General features: G+C 36.0%; 1 protein-coding gene across 4 annotated transcripts in view; it reads left to right on the forward strand.

Moving 5' to 3' along the window:
- sema5a (sema domain, seven thrombospondin repeats (type 1 and type 1-like), transmembrane domain (TM) and short cytoplasmic domain, (semaphorin) 5A) overlaps window positions 1-18012 on the forward strand; it is a 148079-nt gene that overhangs the window by 81204 nt on the left and 48863 nt on the right. For all 4 annotated transcript variants that reach the window (XR_005622044.2, XR_016149226.1, XM_089125679.1 and 1 more), the window contains 6 exons: window positions 302-437; window positions 4109-4313; window positions 8477-8684; window positions 12869-12986; window positions 15384-15565; window positions 16985-17128. Coding sequence is in view for 2 of the 4 variants with exons in the window: in XM_089125679.1 (XP_088981805.1) it covers window positions 302-437; window positions 4109-4313; window positions 8477-8684; window positions 12869-12986; window positions 15384-15565; window positions 16985-17128 (993 nt within the window). In the remaining 2 variants the exon portion in view is untranslated. The remainder of the gene's footprint in view (window positions 1-301; window positions 438-4108; window positions 4314-8476; window positions 8685-12868; window positions 12987-15383; window positions 15566-16984; window positions 17129-18012) is intronic.

The following is an 18012-nucleotide window of genomic DNA, read 5'->3' on the forward strand; positions in this document are numbered from 1 at the left end:
TCAGCAGGACTTCAATTTTGTGATGTGCATTGTCAGCAAAAGGTTAATAATTGCCTGTGTGTGTGAGGTAAAAGGAATCACTATGATTTTAACTATTTACTATTTCATTTTTTGCCTACCTACTGTTATCTCTTTGGTAGTGTGAGGTGTGTATCACAGTCAGCAGTGGACAGATCCATTTTTCACATTATGATCCACTATGCTTTAATGATAGTCTATGAAAAAGTGTTGCTTATAATTGTGTGTGTGTGTGTGTGTGTGTGTTTGTGTGCTGACTGCCTACTTCTGACTGTGTTCTCAGCAACAGTATTGCCGCATCAGCAGTGTGCGCCTTCAATTTAAGCGCTATTACCCAAGTGTTCAGTGGGCCTTTCAAGTACCAGGAGAACTCACGCTCCGCTTGGCTGCCTTACCCCAATCCCAACCCTGACTTCCAGGTAAGCATCCAGCAAATGACAGTCACTTTTACGGGCAGTATGCATTCGCTCCATCTGCTTTAAGAGTTAAGTGGCACTTTCCACAAATAGGGTACAGAATAGGGCCTGAAACTCTCAAATGGTCAATGAAAGAAGGTGCTTAACCTTCAGAGAATGTTGACTGTCATCCTCATCACAGAGTTTTATTTTCGGTTAGATTAGTTCAACCCTGTTAACAAAAGTAGGGAGCTTGATTTTCGTTCTATTAAATAAAAATAAAAAAACTCCCAGTTTACATTTGATATGAATTAAAAAAAGTTTACCAAGGTCTAGGCTTACTGAGGAAATTGAGGAGTTTTAATATTGAAAAGGAAATGCTGATAGTTGTGTATGACTAATTGAATCTGTGCTCAATTTTTACAAAATGCAAAAGCGGACTCTTAAGGATTGTAAGCATGGCTTGTAACATTGTTGGTGAGAAACAAGTACCTCTGTGCGATCTTTACACTGTGGCAGTAAAAAGGAAAGCCTCCTTAGGTACTTCCATTTTGTAGGCGGTAATGTATCTTTGGTGAAAAAAGACCATGTTTAAGAAAACCTTTATTCCAGCTGCCATTGGTATTTTAAATAGGATTTTTTTTATAAGAGTGTGATGTGTACTAACCCACAAAATGAATTCCTATGCGCATTCACATCTGTCAAATGCTCATTGAACGCTTACAGACCCTATAAATGTGTTCTCAACCTGCCCCAACCCTCACAGGATGGTTTATTACAGGTGGCAGGAGAACAGTCCAATGATCTTAAATGCACTAAATATATGCTCAGTGCCAAACCAGAGAGCTATGTGCAGTTATTATAGAGATTGGCTTTAGGGTGATGATACACTGGGCAACTTTTTGAGCAATGTTTCCATGCGATGTTGCTTTGGCACTTTCCCATTGAGAATGGGCAACACATTTATATCTGGATCATTTAGATCAGGCCCTGTGGTTCACCTTGTTGCCCGTTGACGGCAAAATTGCTCAGCAACATTTGCAGGACGAGGTCGCGTTAATCGAATATTTTCCGTCATAGTTTTCACAAAAATATTAAGCAACACAACTGTTTTCAACATGGCTAATGATAAATGTTTCTTGAGCAGCAGGTCAGCATATTAGACTGATTTCTGTAGGATCATGTGACACTGAAGACTGGAATGATGATGCTGAAAATACAGCTTTGATATCACAGGAATAAATTATGTCTTAAAGAAGAACACAGTTGTATTAAATTGTAGTAATATGCACAATAATATTTTTTAAAGAGTAACTAAACCCTAAACCAACTTTTTTTAGTTAATGATCTGTAAGAATGGATCTTTATTAATACCAGTCATTGATTCAAGTAACTTTTTTGACATTTGTGTATAAAGTGTTTTATTTTTACAATATATGGTGTAAAAACGTCTTAGTGCTGCCCTCTTCAGGTTGAACGGTGGCTACTGCAGTTGAATTTTCCTATTGGATGTTCCACACTTCGTGAAGTACCCAGGTTTCAGCTCACCATGCTCTTGGTACGAGTGGCAGTATAAAAACCAGCTTCATTCGTCAAAACCACTGTAGCGAGTCAGGAGTAGGAATTGCGAGTATTGAAAACGATCAGGATAGAGTGTTTTAGCATCTATTTCGTCCCCTCTATCTGGGGTCTGCCCACTTTTTCAGCATTTTTCAAATATTGCCAATGGGTGGAGTCAAGCTCTGACCAGGGGTTTAGTTACCCTTTAAATGTATTTTTGTAGTAGCCTTGGTGAGCATAAGAGACTTCTTTCAAAAACGTTAAATAAGAACGGACCAAATGCTGATTTTGTAATTTTCTAAATGGCTTAATATTACATTTTTGGTCATTCAAATTAGTTAATAATATAAATTGTTTACATGATTTTGAAAATGTTTTAAATATGGCTTTAACAGATTATGTTAAATCATGACAATTTTAATTGTTTAGAACAATTGAGGATTCATAATAGTTTGGGTGGATACTTTATATTTTAAAAACTACCTACATTTCATTCTAGGTTAATACTAATAAAAAAATGTGGTATTTGTTTCTCTACTGATAAATAGAAGTATATTTGTGAAGAGTGCCAGGTCTTTTTTCTGTTGGCAACACTCCAGCAGTAAACAACCAAAAGAATAATTGACTTTCTCACCTCAAATAGCACCTATGCGCGCCCAATTAAAACGAGATGGTGACTGATGTTTTGGATTTTATTGCCTCATGTTTTCACCTGATTATTCTCAGGAAGAAAAAAATAATAATATGTGAGGTGAATTAAATGAAAAACAGTCCAATTATCCAAAGCTCACAAACATGAATCTGATAATATCGATGATTGCGAAGAGGAGACGGTTCGTGCCGCGGTTCCTCAAGTCTCCCTCAGAAATTCATTTGCCTCCATTTGCATGTTTTTGTAATGCTCACGGATTTATTAATAAAGTTGCCAGCCCTGCTTGAGACATTTTTGGCAGGACAATTGCAATGATAAGAACTAATAAAGGCTGTATTCATCTCCTGTGGAGTATTGGCAACCTATATTGCATAAAGTTTTAAGACTCTTCAGAAATCTAAAGTCATGGTCAGTGATCAGCATGGAGGAATGTATCCACGTCTAAGGTATTAACCTTAAATTGCTGGCAATTGCTTGATAGTAAGAGAGTTAATCTAGGGCAGTTAAATGTGTTTTAAATCAGCTCGAGATCCATGACCAGGCCCAGAGACTTTTTATTTAGGTCTCCTTTGCTAAATTTGGGTGAAATTCTCCGGAATGAATTTAAACACTGTAAATTGTTTGGAAACCTGTTCGATTATACAGTATGCTTCACCTTTAATAACAAACACACAGGGCCAGATGCTCTGAACGACGTGTTCAAATTTCCTCAAATCTTCAGAGCTTTTCTGTGGAATGGGGTGCAGATTATATGTGGGCCTTGTAATGACCCCATTAAAATGACTTGACTACCATATCTAAACCATTTAAAAACTGTCTGATCAGCATGGACTTCTTTTTTGGATCAGCTGAATCAGACTTTCGTCTAGCTTATTGAAGCCGATCTCTGTGACCTGATAATTAAGTTTTTCAAGTCCATGTAGGAAGTATTTTAAAAGTATTTTACTTTATTCTTTTTCCCTTTGAACCACAAGGATTCGTACAGGAGTTCCACTTTATCTAGCTTGCTGTGACATCTTCATCAAGCATTTGTACATGTTGTTGAGGCCAGATTTATGAGCTTCAAATTTATGGCTTCCAGCGTTGATGGAAAATAGCTTGCTGTATATTCTGTTCCTGAAAGACCAACATGCACCCCATTTGAGTAGAATTACGTCTGCGTTGATCTCCAGCTGATTGATGTTGATTATATGTGATCGGGGAGAGAGTGCAGATTTTGTGAGGCCAGCTAATTTGTTTCTTCAAAAAAGATCTCATTCGGGGTGGAAAACAGTAATTTAGGGGAAACAACTGCACTTTCCTAAATCCTTTCCTATAGGAAATTATAATGATTTCATACAACAAGCAACTTCAATCTGTGCTTGTTATTTGGGTTCTTCAGATCAACAGCTTTTAGTGAATTGGTTTTCCCCGCAGACTGTTAATCCTATTTTTTTCTCATCATCTGTATCTCCCTGTTTGTATGTCTCTGGTTCTTTCTCAGTGTGGCACTATAGATTACGGCTCCTATGTGAACTTAACGGAGAGGAATTTGCAGGACGCCCAGAAGTTCATTCTGATGCATGAGGTGGTGCAGCCTGTCGTTCCTGTGCCGTACTTTATGGAGGACAATGTGCGCTTCTCCCATGTGGCCGTGGATGTAGTGCAGGGCAAAGATATGCTCTACCACATCATCTATCTAGCAACAGGTATAGTACCACGTAACATCTGCATTGAAAGAAGGAGGTCTGTAAGTAGTATTTACATTTAATATAGTCTAAAATAAGCACCACATTAGATATACCTCACTGATGAAGGTTAATGGAGTTGCAGAATAAGATGCTCTACTAATAGTATACTGCTTGCTGCAGAATTGCTAATGTAGTCCATTAGTTGTGGCTAATAGGAACCAATTTGGAATAAATGTTTTGCAAACATATAAGAGTTATTTTCTGAGTAATCTAATTAGTAAAGAAGCTTGTTTCCCAAAATTCAAAAATAACTTTTAAGGTAATGTTCAAAAATAAAGTGACAATCGTGAGGAGGTGATGATGGCAAAGCTGAAATTACAGTAGCCAAAATACGTAATATAGCCAATGTGTATATATACAGTATGTATATATATATATATATATATATATATATAATATATAATATATATATATATATATATATATATATATATATATTAGTGTTATACTAGTATAATATATTAGTTACCATATATATATATATATATATATATTAGTGCTGTCAATGAATCATGATTATCAAACATTAAAGTTTTGTTTAATGTTTTTGTTTATATATATACAGTGCATCTAGATAGCAAATGACATTAAATTACATTTTATATATATATATATATATATATATATATATATATATATATATATATATTAGTGTTATACTAGTATAATATATTAGTTACCATATATATATATATATATATATATATATATATATATACTGTATATATATATATATGAAGAGTTCAGATGCAAAAGCCTCTAAGTGCCATTTGAAATTTTCTTCTTTAATGATGATTTTTATCAAACTTGTATATTTAAGTTCAGTAATTTCACTTAAATAACAATTAATAGGTAATCTTCATTGCCATTTAAGTGAAATCACTGAACTTAAATATACAAGCTTGATAAAAATTATCATTCTAGAAGAAAATTTCAAATGGCACTTAGAGGCTTTTGCATCTGAACTCTTCACATATATATTATATATTAGTGCTGTCAAATCAGTGAATCGTGATTATCAAACATTAAAGTTTTGTTTACATGTATGTGTGTGTATATACCGTTATTAGTATGTGTGTGTCTGAGTATGCATGTGTATACTGTATATAGACACACACTGTCTATACAGTATATATATATATATATATATATATATATATATATATATATATACAGGATATAAAATGGCTGCTGAAATTTCAGTTTTGTTGTCACATGAATAAATTACATTTTAAGATATATTAAAATACAAAAAAAATATAAAAAGTATTTAAAAGTATTTTGTATTTAAAAAAATACAAAAAGCTATATTACTGTTTTATTGTATTTTTAATTTTTTAAAAATGCAGTGTTGGTCAGCATAAGGGACTTTCAAAACCATTTAAAAAATCTTACCGACCACAAACATAGATAAGCCAGTTTTTCAATTTACAAATAAGAATATGAATTGTGGATAGTTAAAAGAACAAATCTAAGCCAAGAAAAAAAAATCTGAAATAACATTAAAACTTGAAATAAGTAGTCAGAAAATCCCAGGTGGCCGACTTCTCATTAAACCCAGCTTATTAGAATGGTACTTTTACCATAAAAACTTTGTTGTGTGAAGTCTTCTTCATTGCCATAAGGAAGGCACGGGGGAAAACTGACTCTAATAATTGCCAGTCCACTTGAATCAATGGTCTTTGAAGCAAGCAACAGTTGGTCACCAGGCTGAATAAAGGCATTCGACACATAGCAGTGATGAAACATCAAAGGCAGCATGTGCTTACATAAGGAAAAAATGTTCTATACGCTATCCAGATGCACACCAGAGCCATGTCTGCTCTGGCCTGCGCACTGCTGAAGTACACTGAACAGCCAGTTACCTATAAACAGAAATTAAATTACAGTGAGACACTTGTTGTTAAAGAACTGTGTCAGATAAACACTTGTTAAACGAAAGAACACACTTGTTAAATTGTACAACATAAACACACAAGACAGTCAGGGTTTAAAAGCTGTTTGGTAATTGGGCAAGCAGCGCGTCTTTGATTTTATTTCTGGAATACACCGACTGTTTCCGATTATTGGCAGGAGTCAAAGCCTCATGCTGATTCAACAGCACTTACATTGTCTGTCTAGTCTGGCAATGAGGGAATAAAGGAATGTTATTGGGAAAAAAAAGAAAAAAAAGGAATCATTCACCCCCCAAAAAATGTCATTGTCAAAATGTCATGTCATTTCAAACCTGTGTGACTTTATTCCTTTGTGGAACAAAAAAAAAGGAATTTTTTAATGGCCTTTTTTTTTCATGTTTCTATTTTTAAAAGTGGCACATTTGGCTCATGTCTCCTGAAGGGACATGGTGATGGAAAAAATGTGAAGGGAGGAAAAAATTGCATCCCAATGCTTTTGCGTTCTCTCACAAATGTTTTGCGTTCCTTCGAGAAACTTTGCGTTCTTTGCGAACTCAAAACAAAAGTTTATATTAAAAATATTAAAAATATTATATTATATTATATTATATTATATTATATTATATTATATTATATTATATTATATTATATTATATTATATTATATTATATTATATTATATTATATTATATTATATTATATTATATTATATTATATATTTTTTTCCTATCTCATATTTTTTCCATCACCATTTTCGGGGCTCCTGACATGCCACATATTCCAAGTCTTCTAGAACTCAAAAACGTTTGTGAATGTTCAAAAGAAAGATTTAACAAATTGGACATCGCTACTTCTCTGTTGAACACATCATACATATTTGTTAAACACATATTTATTCATATTATTACATAGTAAACATTAGTACAACTTCAACTTAACCTTATTTATATCAGTTAATTGTCAAAGCACATTTCTAATTTTCATTTAAGTTAAGTTTTTTCATGTAGTATCTGTATTTTGTTTTATTTCAGCTTTATTTTTTATTTTTATTCTAAAAAAATGCTTTATAAATATATATATATATATATATATATATATACAGTATATGTATATACTGTATATTAAAATAATAAATAGTAGTTTTAGTTTCTCACGTAAACCTCAGAAATGACTTAAAAACTTCAAAAGTCTTGAAAATATTGCGCACACATGTATGGATCGCTTTTATGATATGTAAATGGTGATTCTTGCTACCTTAAATAATGTAATTGTTTGGAAAATAGCATCCGCCACTGTTCTTCAAAATCTCTCATTTTGTGTTCTGTGAAAGAAAGTCATACACATTTGGAACTAAATGAGGATGAATATATGATGAGAGAGTTTTTATTTCTGCGTAAATTCATTATTTAAAGCTTAAAATCTCTGTCATCTGTCATGGACTTCCGAATAAAGACGTGCACTCAAGATCAAAATATTTCAAAGTTGCTATGAGAGAAATCCTCTGGTATGTATGGCAACTACTCCTTTATGCGCCATATTTATATTGTTAGCCTAAATTCAATTTATGTCAGACAATAATAGCTTGAAGCGTGAGGAACGTAGCTGGAATTTTACACAGTTGAATGAAATGAAATAAAGCACTGACCCCTGTTTTGACAAGGTCAAAAACCTAATCAGAAGCTCTTGTAGTATCTAAAAGTTAATTGGCCCACACTTCTATAAAATATCTGACAGACAGCTATGGTGTGAACAGAAGAGTAACAACAACTACTCCAAGGATAAAATAGATATTATATAGCTTATTGAACCAAATCAGGTCAGTCTTTGTGACATTATGAGCCCAAAGAACGTCCTCTGTGGAACACATGCTCCGGAGAGGGATTCAGCCGATAATTCTGTCCTTCTTTTGACTGCACAAAAGCCACCCTTTGGAGAAGATAATGAATCTTCTCTGGAGAGTAGTCCGCCCTGCTTGCCCTTTCTGATCCAAATAGCACATCCATATTTAAGTTGACAGCCCAGGTGGCAGACTAGCTCTTTATAGAATTTCCATGTGATTGAAGAGATCTGAGGTCATTCTCCACTCCTGCTTCTCTGACATCATTTCCTTCCAATCTCACCAGTCATCAAAGATGCCCCACTTGATCACCTAAACTCTTTCATCCCACTCTCTCTTACCTTCTCCCTTTAAAGTCTAACAGACCTGTTCTCGAATTCCTCTTTCTAGATTACGGCACCATTAAGAAGGTCCTCTCTCCGCTGAACCAGACCATGGGCAGCTGTTTGCTGGATGAAATTGAGCTTTTCCCTCAGAAGAAGAGGCAGCCAATCCGCAGCCTGCTCATTCTCCACAGCCGCAGTGAGCTATTTGTTGGAGTCAGAGAACAGGTCATCAAAATCCCCCTGATGCGCTGCAACTTCCACAAATCTAGAGAGTAAGTACTGAAACTACTCAGCCGGCTGATGTGCAGCATCTCAAGGTGGAAATTCATAACTACTTTCTTAAAGAAAACAGCTCATCCAAAATGAAAATGTCTATGTATTTCAAAAACTGACCTTTTTATCTTTGGAACGAAAAAGGAGTTGTTTCTTGCAAATACAATAATTGAATGGTGATCAGTGCTCCCCGGCACATTTTTCACATGAATTTAGATGACTTATGCCTGGTTCAGATTACACGATTTTTTTTGTCTGTTACGATAGTCACTGTGTCAGATTACGCGATTTTGACTTCTAAAATCTTGTCGTGTCCTGGACAAGACACATGTCAGACTACACTTTGCTTCCTGACCAGTCATGGCATGCCGTCTTTAACGGTGCGCGTGATGTCATCGAGAAGGCAAAACTAGTTGCGAGTGACTTCCGCAAACGAACGTAAACAAACAATGGATGAAGCGGTGAGTGTTGTATTGGCTGTCCCGTTTTCAGAAAAAAAAAGAAAAAGAGAAAGAAAACCCGACAATGGACACATTCCTGGATTGCTCGAAGAGGACAGTATGGGCTGGGCTGTCAATCCTCCAAAGAGAACTTGAGGTAAAATATTGTTTTCTTATTTTTACTTTTAGTTTTAACGTTAGCATCATCGTCTCTCTTTCGTTTCGCTATTTTTGAAAGTAGTGTACGGAAAAGCTTGTGCTCCTATTGGTCAACCTCATACATGTGATGGAACCGCCGTGGACGACCGTTAAAAAAATTAAACATGCTAGTCTTTTTGTCGTGATGTCGTGAAGCATCGCAGACGCGACGTAGGTTGTCGCCCACTATGACACACTATACGAGATGATACGATCTAATCTTGCGTCCCGACGACCGTTGCCATTTACGAATCCCCACGACACCCTACGTCAAACGGATCGTGCCAAAATTGGGCTAAAATCGTGTAATCTGAACCAGGCATTGGAGTATAGTCAACAAGTCATATGGAATATTTGGATGTTTGTTTGTTTTTTGTCCTTTTTGGAGCTTGACATATCCTACCACTTTGATTATACCATTTCATAAAAAAAAAAAACATATTAACTTTCCGCACCAGACACAACTTTTCTTTTCTGTGCACTTTACAATGTGGACGATAAAGGGATACTCCACCATTTTTTCATATTAAACTATATTATTCCCTTAACTAAAACGAGTTGATGCATACCGATCGCACTTAACTAGCCCATTTCATTCAATATGGGCCAAGCAGAGAAGCGACCAAACACCTCCACGTTTTCCCTATTTAAATACAGTTACACGAGTAGTGTAACTCGACCTAGGATGGTGACACAAAATAAAACGTTGCGCTTTTCTAAGCGTGTAAAACGGATAACTATATTGTATGGCGGAATACCACAGGAAGTGCTTGGGAGCAGGAAGTGCTTTTCGTCTAAAAAGTCCTCTCCCCCTCTCACTCTCCGGAGTGATGATATTACTGCGCCGAGTCTATAGATAAATATGCGTTGATTCGAAGTGCTCCCAAGCACTTCCTGTGGTATTCCGCCATACAATATAGTTATCCACTTTACACGCTTAGATAAGCGCAACGTTTTATTTTGCGTCACCGTCCTAGGTCGAGTTACACTACTCATGTAACTGTATTTAAATAGGGAAAACGTGGAGGTGTTTAGTCGCTTCTCAGCTTGGCCCATATTGAATGAACTGGGCTAGTTAAGTGCGATCAAAGTGTCTCGCGCCAGAGTGATTGAGTGCACGCACTGAGATAACAGAGGTATGTATCAACTCGTCTTAGTTAAGGGATCTAATCCAATCTATTCACAAAGAGTAAAACCGAGTCCCAGCCTAAGTTGTAGCTGACTATTTTGTTACACCCTTGATTTTTTGTTGGTAATTCTTTTCAATAAGATTCTATTTGTTGGCTTTAGTTGATGCATTAGTAATCTTGAACTAACAACAGACAATGTTTACAGCATTGAATCATTTAGGTTGATACCTTAATGATATGTAATTATCCTAATGTTTTAATTGTTTATTGTTCATTCATAACCAATGGTAATTTATGAAGTTATATAGAAATGAATATGATCCTAAATTAATAAATGCCTTATAAGTATTTCTCATTGTTAAACTCATTAAAACAAGGCATTAAAGTTAATAGCTAATGCATTAAACCTAAACTGAACTTTATTGTTATGTGTTACCTGTTCATTTCCCTTGCAAATGCCACATTTTATGTCAGAAGTTAAATGCAGATGCCATCTCATGATGGCTTTTAATAATAACAACATTTTGATTCCTGGCAAGATAAATCATACTAATCTTACCAGGGTGTACATGCCTGCAACTTAATTTTACATTACACCAGAATAATCGTAATCTCACTAAGATCTTCTGCCAGAGGGCAGCAAAGAACAATCACCATGTTTGACATTGTGCCTCCAGGCCTTCATATCAACAGCACTTCTCTAATCTTTGCTCATAAGGGGAGATGGCAGCCTGTTCATCATCTCTCTCCATTTGCATTCCAATGAAATGCGCTGAGTTATGTGAATGTGAGCTGAGTTTTGCCTGATGTGCTTTTTCTATCCTGTTAAGCGGTTTAAAGATTGGGAGAGATCAATTACTCACACCTCTATGCTTTCTGATACAAAAGAGGAGAGCTTATACAAACTTTTATTTTTTATAATTATCACATGCCACAACTTTTAAAAATGACTGGTTTACTCCACTGACATTTACATTCCTGTGTCACTGTACATCAAACGTTCTATAACTGAATGCTTGGCTATATCTTATGATGTGTATGTAAGCTATTTGGTGTGTCTCAGGGCCGTTCTCTCTTTCTAATGAAAGTCATTACCAAGACTCAAGGGAAATATTGCCAGATTAAGTTATGCCAATGCAAGCTATATTTATAATAAGAAGCATGAGTGCACTTAAACGTGTTTAACTATTTACAAGGATCATATCGTGTGTTTTTATCATTCTATCCACTTTAAAAATTGTTCAAGTTTTTGCTCCACTCAGTGTCATAATGTAGCTTACAGCAGTGCTTCCCAGCCCTGTTCCTGGAGGCACACCAACTCTACATATTTTCAAACTCTTCCTAATCGAACGGACCTGATTGGCCTCATCAGCACAAATAGTCGAGACACCCAAGGCCTGAAATAGAAAGGTCAGATAAGGGAGACATCCAAAACTGTGCAGTGTTGGTGTGCCTCCAGGAATAGGAGGAAATACTTTCCAGGACCATCCTTTCTCTGCCTTTTAGAGGTCAACAGGCTGGTTTTTTTTTTTCTTTTTTGATGCTGTGCCTTTAAGATTTAAAGTTCCCCTGGTGTCAATCGTTTGATCCCGTAAAACTCATCTTTGATCACCAAAATGACGTATTTAAACGTTTTCCCGTTTCTTCATGCCTTAAAATAGCTTGAATGAAACTCTACACCATAAATATGCTAATTAGCCTCCAGTCACGCCAGCTCATAGATTCACATTTGGCCAACTTACTGAGGTTAACACCATCAGAAACGCTTTGAACAACTCAGATCATCAGTGGAGAAAGGCATATCCACCTTATTCCTATACGTCCATAACGCTTTGTGCGAATTATGGGTGTAACTTCCGTTAAAAGAGTAGTTCACTTTTAAAAAAACTTTTGGTGATAATTTACTCACCCCCATGTCATCCAAGATATCCATGTCATTCTTTCTTCAGTCGAAAAGAAATTAAGGTTTTTGATGAAAATATTCAGGATTTTTCTCCATATAATGGACTTTAATGGGAACCAAATGGTTCAAGATCCAAAAGACAGTTTCAGTGCAAACTGTGTAAAGGGCTTTAAACGATTCCAGATGATGAATAAGGGTCTTATCAAGCGAAACGATCGGCTATTTAAAAAAAAAAAAAAAGTTTAAGTTTTATAAGCTCAAATAATACATTTTATAAGCCTTGCTCTGTTCATCGTCTGAACTGTCAGACAATTTAATGTCAATAGATAGTGTTTTTTGACTGGAAAGGAAGTTTTCAATGTTGAAACATACAGTGTGCTTTCATAAAGGAAAATTGGATTTCTCGTTATATGACCTCCTCACTTCTCTTCTTTTGTCTTCTTTCAGTTGATTAATGTTGCCATGAGCTTTAATATCACGGTCAGCATCTGCTCTTTCTCTCTCTCCGTCAGTGCCTGTGTGGGGGCCAGGGATCCTTACTGCGGCTGGGATCTGGTGCTGAAGAAATGCACCACCCTGGAAGAGAGCGTCAGCATGAGCCAATGGGAGCAGAGTATCACACTGTGTCCTGTGAGTATCCAAAATGCACTTCAATCATTCACACAGTGCCAAAGCCAAATGTTGTTGAGGATTTTTTTCATATCAAGACTCTTGATGCTGATCCAGTCTGTCGTTGAAGAACAGTGACAAATGTGGCTGCTTCAACCGTAACGCCTGTCTTGCAAGATCAACTTTTTTCCCTCTCATAACAGCAAACACCCTTAGACGAGTTTTATAACAATGTTGGGGAAACATTGTTGGTGCTGAGACAATGCAGATCTGACCTTGCTGCTTTTGCAGGAAAACGAACTTTTTATTCCTCTGTACTCAAAAATAAAATTTAAGGCATGTGCACAAAAAAACAAAGCGCAGCACAAATTGCTGATTCTTTTGAGTGGCGTTCTTTGGTAACTTGGTTTCATATTCCCACACTCCTTTTGTGCTGACATGTGCCCCTGCCTGAGGCCTCCCAGCCTGTATATCACTCCCAGAATGCTTTGTCCAATTCGTCAGGTCTCTCCCATTTACAGTGGCTCTGAAAATATTTGGACACTTATTCTTCACCTGGTTTCATGTTCTAAAGTTTACATGCAGCCTTCTGTGAGATACCACAGCTCTGAAAACACGATCCACACACACATCTGTAGACACGCATACTGTATACTATATCAGGCATTTTTTTTCTCACAGGGTCTTTAGGTGAGAGACCTTGTAGCTGTAGCTGAGAAATGACATTTTGTGTAATAGCAAGTTGCCTCCCACACTGCCTGGAGAAAACAGCATGGAATTGTTGAACACTCACAGGGAAGTGCAAAAGTGTGGGAGGCTTCGCTCTCAGAGTCACTTGAATGCAAGATTTAGTATTGATTTAGTTTCACACATGTTGTTTAAACATATTGGTTCCCCATTTTGAGGTTCAGATTGCCTTTGTTGTAGAAAACAAAAATCAAAAATGTGCCCCAAAAAGGTTAAGCCGTGATGCAGGTTTGAATCTTGCCTGCAAAATATTGGAGAATATCATGATACCAATTTTTTGTGTCATTTTATTTCCCAATAATATTGACTCATACAATACACAAAATGACTGTAATAAACCTCTTTTGTTTCATTTAGTTTTTGGTTGGACTGTAACTGCCCTTAATATCGTGTTATAAAAGTAAACAAAAAAAATATGAATTTCTTTAAAAAACATTAAAAAGTAATTAAAAAGTTTGAAAAATGTTTTAGTATTTTTTTTTTTTAAAGTTTAAATCTATGGCATTTTGATGTATTTATGTTTTTAAATGTTAATTTTGTGTCAAGGTTAGTACATTTCTAAAAGATATGAGATAATTCAACCATCTGTTGACTTATGATATTCAATATGAAATTTGATATATACTATTCATGATTCCAAAAGATAAAATGACTGCAAATGATTGTAAAATAATGCCATTATACTTTGACCTATAATTATCAAAAAACAACCACCACAATTTACTTAGTTAATCAAATGAAATTCAACCATGAGGAATTAATGTTTTTTTTGCTTGTATCACTCACACTTATAGCACATCCCACTCATCTGACCTAATCCTTTTGGATCCTAGATAGCAAGGAATCTTGTTTATTTGTCCACGGGGTGTGATTGTGTCCAGGTGTCTGAGGTTGAGTGAAAGGTCTAAAATGACTTCAGTAGCAGAGCACATTATGTCTAGATGGAGATATACTTCATTCACAAAACCCATCTGGAGGCTGACACAGTATGGAAATAAACAAAGAACCACATTTGTTTTCTCTGGAAAATAAAAGTCAACTCACTGTATCATCCCTGTCTTAAAATTGGCAGAAACCCCATCTATATTTAAAGGAAAAACGAGGCCTTTGAAAATGAGGTTTGTTTTTACTTTTCCACTGCATTGGAAATGTGACTCTCTTATGAGTTCGGTACACAAAGAGCACTAACAATTTCTCTGCACACCGAGGTTCATTTATTCTTCTCTATTCATAATGCGACGACAATCTTTTCCACAGAACTCGTCGTGTCTTATGCGTTAGACAACATTACCTTCTCCTTTTGTTCACAAAATATGTTGTCCTGTATCTGATACCTCGGATGTTAATAACCTGAGTGCAATAACACAATTACATTAGCTATTCATTACTGCATTCTCATATAATGAAAATATTTGTTTATTGTAGAGTGTGTTCATTTTTCAAACAGGAGCCTGTGATATTTTCAGCTATCGCAAACCTAATATGCTGAAAGCAACAGTAATATTTTAGTTTGGATTTATCTAATAACTGGCAAATGTGACCTTATATCTGCACATTCTGCAGTAATAATTCATTTTTGTTTGATTGTTTCTTTTCCCATTTACTATGTATGTGCTTTCTTTCTTTTTTTTGTGTTATATTATGTGTGTGTGTGTGTGTGTATATGTCTAGGTGAGGAATGTGACTGTGGATGGTCATTTTGGAGCCTGGTCGGGATGGAAAGCGTGTAGTCATAGCGATGGCGGCAGTGTTGGTTCATGCCAGTGTCGGACTCGAGCCTGTGACAGCCCGAGCCCTCAGTGTGGAGGGCAACCGTGCCAAGGAATCAGTGTTGAGGTGGCAAACTGCTCCAGGTATACAAAGACTAAAGCACAAACAGGAAGTTACTCTTTAAGCATAACAGATAATGTTATTATGGAAGCTTGTTTCCACTTCAAAATAAAAAAGTATAACAGTATTATTTGCAATTTTATGTCACAATGTAACTTTATATCTCATAGTTTACTTTAATTCTCTTCATATAACACTTGCAACCTCATGTCTCACCATTTTTACTTTATTTAAATTGGCAATTTCATATGACTTGTAACACACTGTGACTACATTTTTTCAGTTGTGCCTTGATTTTTATTATAATTGTCATTTTGTCATTTCACATTTCTGATTTTGTATCTCTCAATTGCAACTTTGATTTTTGTAATTGCAACTTTATATCTCACAATGGGACTTTTTGTCTTGCGATTACAACTTGAATTCTGGTAATTGTTATTGTAAATGTTACAGATGTAATTTAATATATCACAATTCATATATTGTGACTATCGCATATTTTCGACTTAATATCTCAAATTTACAACTCATCGATGTTGGCCGGAATCGTATCTCCTAAAACTCTACTTTTCAGGAAATGGAAAAACAGGGTATTTTTTAAATAATTAAACTCTGCATTTCAAAATAAATATTTGGGCTTTATATGTGGTCAGACACTTGAATGTGTCATTAGATTAATAACATTTTACCAAATCAAACTCAAATGGACCTAAGAGGTTTTTGACTAGCGAATATCAGAGAATGTCGGACATGTGTTTTGTTTGTCATTAGAACGGCCGCATCGGAGGCAGAAAGTGCATCACGTTACATTTCATCAACTTACAGGTTATACATTTATTTTAGCTATGTGGGTGCTTGGCTATGTATTCGATGACTGTACTTACTGGACTGGATTAAATTGCAAACAAGCAGAAACGGTCAAACTGTGTGAGACACTTTATTCGCAAATGAGGCGAGTGGGAGTTATGAGGTTTTACTGATGGTTTGGGGATCCTTAAATATTTGTAAAACCCACTGACAGACGTAAAGGGTGACCAACGGTATATGATATATAGAAAAAAAACATTTAAATGACAAAATAAGGAGATACAAGGTTTCTGTGACTAACTAACAGTGACTAACTTTGTATCTCATATTTGTTACTTTACCCCCCCGGTTTCACAGACAAGGCTTAAGCCTAGTCCCAGACTAAAATGCATGTTTGAGCTGTTGTAACTGAAAGCAACTTGCACTGACATATCTTGAAATATCCCAGTGCCATTGTTTTGTCTTGTGATACAACGCAGCGCAAGTTCCCTTGAAAGGAAACCGAAGTTGCTGTGTGATTCTGAGCTAAATTGTTTCATACAACTTTTTTGTTTTCATTTCGCAGTGCTTCATTGTAAACAGGCTTAGAATGGCCTTAACTAGGATCCTCAGTTAACAAATGTATCCATCCTCAGAAACGGGGCATGGACACCATGGACGGCCTGGGCTCCTTGCAGCACTAGCTGCGGGATCGGATTCCAAGTTCGACAGCGTTCCTGTAGCAATCCCACTCCCCGCCATGGAGGACGTGTTTGTGTGGGCCAGAACCGTGAAGAGAGGTAAAGAAAAGCAAGATAGCTCATTGCATATACAGATTTTTTCATTTTATTTCATTTTTATTTTATTATTCATTTATTTATTTATTTTTTGGGGGGGATTTGATTTACATTCAAAATCCACTTAGCTCAGAAATGTGAGGGGGAACGTGCCTGTTTGAAAGGGCATGGCGCTTCTTTTGTTTGTTCCTTTCATTCTCACCTGCTGCATGTGCAATTGCTGCTGTGATTTCATGGCACTTGACAATAATGAATGATTATAGGCAGCTCATTTCATTTCATGATCTATAGGCAGCTCATTTCATTGCTTTTTTATTACTCATCTTATTATACAAAGTGTATCTGTAGAAAGCTTGTTAGTGCATAACTATCAGCTCACAAACCAAATGTTTGAATGGAGGAGTGAGAGAGGTTCTTCTTTATCTGCCCCATAATTTGCGTGACTGACATCCAATTAAAAATAAACATGCTAAGGCTTGTTAATTACAGGGACTGCGACCACAGACTCAACACACACTCAAACACTGTACTGTAGGTATGATGCAGCGCCGTCTAATCATGGCAGAATTATGTTTAAACTACGCTGCCCTGAGAATGTGTGAGGTTTCTAAGCAACAGTGCATTGCAGCTGAAAAATTAGACCTGAAGTGGGGGGATGAAGAGAAGACGATAGAGGCGTCTGTTTAAGGCGTCTGTCCATTATGGTTCCTCCATTGAAGGTGCCAACTTTCCCCAACTCTCACTTTTTTCTTCAAACATTTTTATCCATATTCTCACGTTGAAAACATTATTGTTCTAGTTTTGCTTATCTTGGCGAAAGCCTAGTACAAATTAGCATGAAGTTTTAACATCTACTCTCGTGTAATGGAAATCTAAATCCCTGAAAC

Source organism: Pimephales promelas, chromosome 22, assembly GCF_988280905.1.
Source record: "Pimephales promelas chromosome 22, fPimPro1.hap1.1, whole genome shotgun sequence".
Classification (NCBI taxonomy): Eukaryota; Metazoa; Chordata; class Actinopteri; order Cypriniformes; family Leuciscidae; genus Pimephales; species Pimephales promelas.